We start from the raw sequence: 4,693 nt of genomic DNA on the forward strand, positions 1-4,693 counted from the left end.
AAACTGCCTGATACTTAACCTCTGTATTTCCTGATGATTTATTCTTTACAAATAAATTGGGTTTTATTGAATGAGTCTCAGAGAGCTCTTTCCTGACCTTTCCTTGCTGGTTATGAGTAGGTTGACAGCCTAGTGATATAAAACTGAAGTTTCAAAAAGAACTAATAAGATGCAGACAGCCCCAGTATAAGCAAAGCCTTACAGCTGTGCTGGAATTTCTTCTGGCATTTGTACTGAAGGAGAAGTGTCCAGTCTTAGTATCCCCATGCTTTTTCAGTCTTTGGGTCTTTTGAGACTCCAAACAAGAGGTCTGTTAATTCATGTTATGGCAGTTTTCATACAAAGACATCTGTCCACCAGGAACTAAACTTCTTTTATATGGGTCACTATAGCTATCAGAAGTTAATGACTATCAATCATTGCTAATCTGAACTGAAATGGAGCCACTGACCTCAAGCTGAAAGAGCCTTTTGTCTCCTACCAGTACCATGAGCCATGTGGTTTCCTGCCCTTGGCCTCTTATTTTATATTCTAAATAATCATCACTAATTGTACAATTGTTTGAAAATATGGGAGGTTTGTGGCCAGTCATGACCAAGTGGTGTTTTCTTCCTATAGCTGTCACTTAATTGGAAAAGGGTTAAATTGAAGAAATGCTTAAAATTAAAGAATAAAAAAGCATGTCTTAATGAAATATTAGCCCTGCTATTTGATTACTGGTCCTGCTTCTTAACATTCTGTCAAGTAGACTGTTAATAATCCTGCAGGCTTCAAAAATTAACAGCTGCCAAAGCATCAAGGTCATTCTTGTTCTATATGGGAGTAATAAGAAAATTATATAGGCAAGACACCAGTGGAATGTTTTATATTAGGATAAACGAGTATCTGAAGAACCTACTTATCACAAATCTCTTTTTATTCAGTGGTTTTCATTATTTTATATCATTTGCATTTCATCTGGCACAGTTCCCCTTTACAACAAGTACTCATATATTGCAAACATTTGATTATAGAGCTTAAGATAACACCATTCTTGTGAGACAAATAAACTGCATCACCAGCTATCTTTAGCTGCATCTGCTTTCTTTAATGGAACATATTTTCCTGTAGAAATGCTGCCTTAAAAATCATGACCACACTAATTATCTATGGCAAGCACATCTTCCTCAACTAACGACAGCTCGAGCATATTATCATTTGCTCCAGACTTCATTCTAAAATTGAAAGATCCATACAGCTTTGCAGACTCCTTGGAGGATGCAAACCTGCTCCTCCGGTAGAGCTCCCCTTTCCACATGGACATCATCAGCAGGCTGGAGAGCACCACGCCCCCCAGGGTTAGGAGACACAGCCCAGCGATAACACAGCGGTCCAAGTGGGCACCGATCCTTGCGCTCTCGTTCTCCAGCCTCTCCATCTCCCGGGCAGCTACGGTGTTGGGATCCACAGTCACATCTCTCGGGACCACATAAGAAATTATCACTAGCAAAATGCCACTAACCAGGAACAAAATGGCACTAATGAATCCATAGTCAACGGATTTCCCAGCTGCTGCCTCCGAGGCAGCATCGTCCTCCTCGGAGACCAAGGAAGGAGAATCGTGCACCCATTCAGGTGGCAGCTCCCTGCAGGAATGCTGCTGCAGAGGGACATCCTGGCCACCTGTAGGAGTGGGGGGACTTCTTGCATGCTCCAGATTTACATTTTCATCCACATAGGTGAACGACGTCTCGAGCTCCTGGGCACAGCAGCAGGCTTTCTTCTTCCCTCCATCCTCTTCCCTGGCTGGGTGGCAGGGCTGGGAGGTGCTGGAGGGTGCAGGGTGCGCCTGGGGTGAGGTGCCCAGGCAGGAGGGCTGGGGTGCCAGGGGGGGATCGGCCACAGGGCCCCTCTGCAAGGGCTTGCAGGGCTGATCACAGTGCAGGGCTGCTCTGGGGTCCACCTCACCCCCCTCACAGTGCTGCTGCTCGTAGGGATGGGAGGGCAGGCTCCAGCCAGTAGCGGTGCCCAGGGGCACCTGTCTGCTCTCCTCAGCCAGGTAGAGAAGCTCCATGCAAGCCATCGACCTTGTCCCCACGAGCCTCACCGCCTGGGCTACGGCATCCTCCAGCAAATGCTGCTCCTGACCTGCAGAAGCGGCTCCACAGTACTGGCGCTGCTGTATCCCAGAAATCTTCTACTTTTTCACCAACGTTTTGTTAGGGACATGGCTTGTGTCAGCTGTTAAATGATTAAACAAATCCTCTCTGACATTCATTTCTTTTCAGTCTGCAAATGAAATAGCAGAGGGGGAAAAACAACAACAACAAAACCGAACCCGACAACCTCACAATGATACATTAATAAACCAAAGGAAGATAACGCAAATGTAATACATCAGCCCTCCTCTCAACTGTTTGAGGGGAGACGGCAAACACGATTGTTTTAACCACGCATTTAAAACTGCAATCCTCTTGCAGATCCAAAATCTATTAGGGAATCTAATCAACCTTTGACACCACTATCCAATTAAGGCAGTAACTATCCACAGACATGGGATAACCAGAAAAACTGTGTAAAATGTCAGAGAAGAGATATGTCTGTTCTTTTAGAAGCACGTAACTCCCATCCCCCCCTTCCAAATAAAGAATTTTACACTCAGATTCACAGACTAATTAGAAAGAAACACGCAAATCCCATGTAGCTCAATAATCCAGGATCTGTATTCTCCGGTGGAAATCTGATAATCCTATGGGAAAAGCAGTGCTTTCCTATATAAGATCTACCATTCATCTAAGAGCTTTTTGGAATGAAATTATGCCTCACAGACTGATGAGTCAAAGACGGATATTACTTCTCATCTGCAATTAATTCGTTATTACCCCTTTCGCCCGGGCCCCATCCCCCTCGAGGCCGCCCGGTGTCACGGGGCGAAGCCTGCAGCCCGACAAATGTGTTGCATGCGTAGGGAACACATGTGCGTCCACAGCACATACGTGATCGCTCACAGCCGCTGCTCACTCACGCTCTTCTCGGGACCTCAGCGACAGCCGGCCGCGATGGGAAAAGCGATTCCCGCCGGCGCCGGGAGGAGCTGGATCCGCCCGGCACCGAGTGCCCCGAGCGGTGCCGGGGTGAGCAGACACGCACAGGCACACACGCATCCCCGGCGGGCAGAGCACGCCGCCTCCTCCTGCTGCTGCTGCTGCTCCTCCCGCTGCTCCTCCTCCTGCCCGCGGGCTCTCACCTGCCCGGCGCGGGCCGGCCCCGCACGGACACACGGACACACGGACACACTCACCGACCTCCCGCCCGCCTCTGCCTCCGGCCGCGCCGCCGCCCGCGCTGCTCCCAGCGACCCCGGGCGGCCCGGCCCGGCCCGGCCCGGCCCAGCCCAGCCCAGCCCAGCCCAGCCGGGCTCCGCTCGGCACGCCGGGAGCTGTAGTCCGCGGGCAGCGGCTGCGCTGCTGCGGCAGCGCCCGGAGCCGCGCCCGCCCCGCCGCCCCCGGCGCTCCGCCGCTGCCCGCGGTATCGCTGGCAGGGCTGCGGTCACCGCACCGTCCCCTCCGAGTCCCCGGCCCTGGCACGGGGCCGGAGAGGAGCTTCCGGGCAGCCTTATCCCTGGGTCTAGCTCTGTCATCGTCCGGAGTTGCTTTCCGTACTCAGGGAGCTCCCGACTTACTCCGGGGAAAGGTAAAATCAGATTCTCAAATGATCCCAGACCTGCTGGAGCTGAGACGTCAAGGGATGTACTCTCTGCACAAGACTTACTGGAAAGTCTCAGGAGCTCGCCCGTGTTGGCAGATTGTCCATGCACTTCCTCTGGCTGGCATAAATGACTGTTAAAAAAAAAAGACTGTTGCCAAAAAATACATAATAAATGAATGACCATTTCATTTTCAGTATGAATCTTCGCTGAGTTTTCTTGCCAGTGCTTTTCCTTTGCCAGTGTTAGTGATGAACTAGAATATGAAAATAAAGTATGGAGTAGTCTGAACTGAAGGTTTATCAGAGCTGAATATTGTGCGACTGTTCTGAAAAGACCAGGCTCTGGGGAGACAAAGAGCATGCATGGGCAGAGGGACCTTTGTCATGGAGCTGAAATGAAGATGCACACAGGAATTAGAAGTGAGCAGCACCTGCCTGCACGGCTCTTAGGCAGGAAAGCAGAGGCTCAAGATGGAAAGTGAGCTGGGAAGGAACCAGAAGAGACAAGCACGGACTGTCTGAAGGAGTTGTCCTAACATCAGAGAACAAGGTGAATCTCTGCAAGGACTCTGCCACTTCTGAAGCAATGCATTGCTCAGTACTATGGGCTGCTTTGGATATAATTTCAAAGCAGCTCCAGGCAGTGTTTCCATTAGCAAAGTGTGGTTCCAGTGCATTCAATAGTATATTATTCCCTCTTTGAAGAAAAATTGTAATGAGAAAATTATGGAGTTGGGAAAATGGTGCAGGCTGTCCTTGGAGCTTTTTAATAACAGTGTCCTCTTTGAAATAAATAAAAAGGAGCAAATAAAACCTAATCAAAGAAACAAAAAAAGCCTATCTGTAAATTGTTCAAATAGTTTCAAGTAAAAGTAAAGACAGAAACAAACTCTTTTAAGTCTATTGTACATTTCCACTTGGGAATTAGCAGGATAGGAACATACAGATGTTGGGCACTGACACTGCAAGCTGCACCTGCCACATCCGATAGAAGAATCTTAATTAA

General features: G+C 48.9%; 1 protein-coding gene across 4 annotated transcripts; it reads right to left on the reverse strand.

The window, feature by feature from the left end:
- Positions 1–898: 898 nt before the first annotated feature.
- TMEM74 (transmembrane protein 74) lies at positions 899–3,326 on the reverse strand. 4 transcript variants are annotated; one of them, XM_088178312.1, is made up of 2 exons: positions 3,281–3,326; positions 899–2,220 (listed from the first exon to the last, which is right to left on the reverse strand). In XM_088178312.1, exon 2 carries the CDS (start codon positions 2,060–2,062, stop codon positions 1,139–1,141), a length of 924 nt encoding a protein of 307 aa, XP_088034438.1. In that variant the 5' UTR covers positions 2,063–2,220; positions 3,281–3,326; the 3' UTR covers positions 899–1,138. The 4 variants fall into 4 exon arrangements, with proteins under 4 accessions (XP_088034438.1, XP_088034446.1, XP_014734795.1 ...); XM_088178320.1 differs by having other exon boundaries at positions 3,285–3,309; XM_014879309.2 differs by having other exon boundaries at positions 2,976–3,304.
- Between the last annotated feature and the right edge of the window lie 1,367 nt (positions 3,327–4,693).

The sequence above is a fragment of the Sturnus vulgaris genome, chromosome 1 (genome assembly GCF_052056855.1).
Source record: "Sturnus vulgaris isolate bStuVul1 chromosome 1, bStuVul1.hap1, whole genome shotgun sequence".
NCBI classification, from domain to species: domain Eukaryota; kingdom Metazoa; phylum Chordata; class Aves; order Passeriformes; family Sturnidae; genus Sturnus; species Sturnus vulgaris.

Coding starts and splice junctions, on each gene's coding strand:
- TMEM74 (XM_088178312.1), bottom strand. CDS start 2,062: ATGGCTTGCATGGAGCTTCTCTACCTGGCTGAGGAGAGCAGACAGGTG.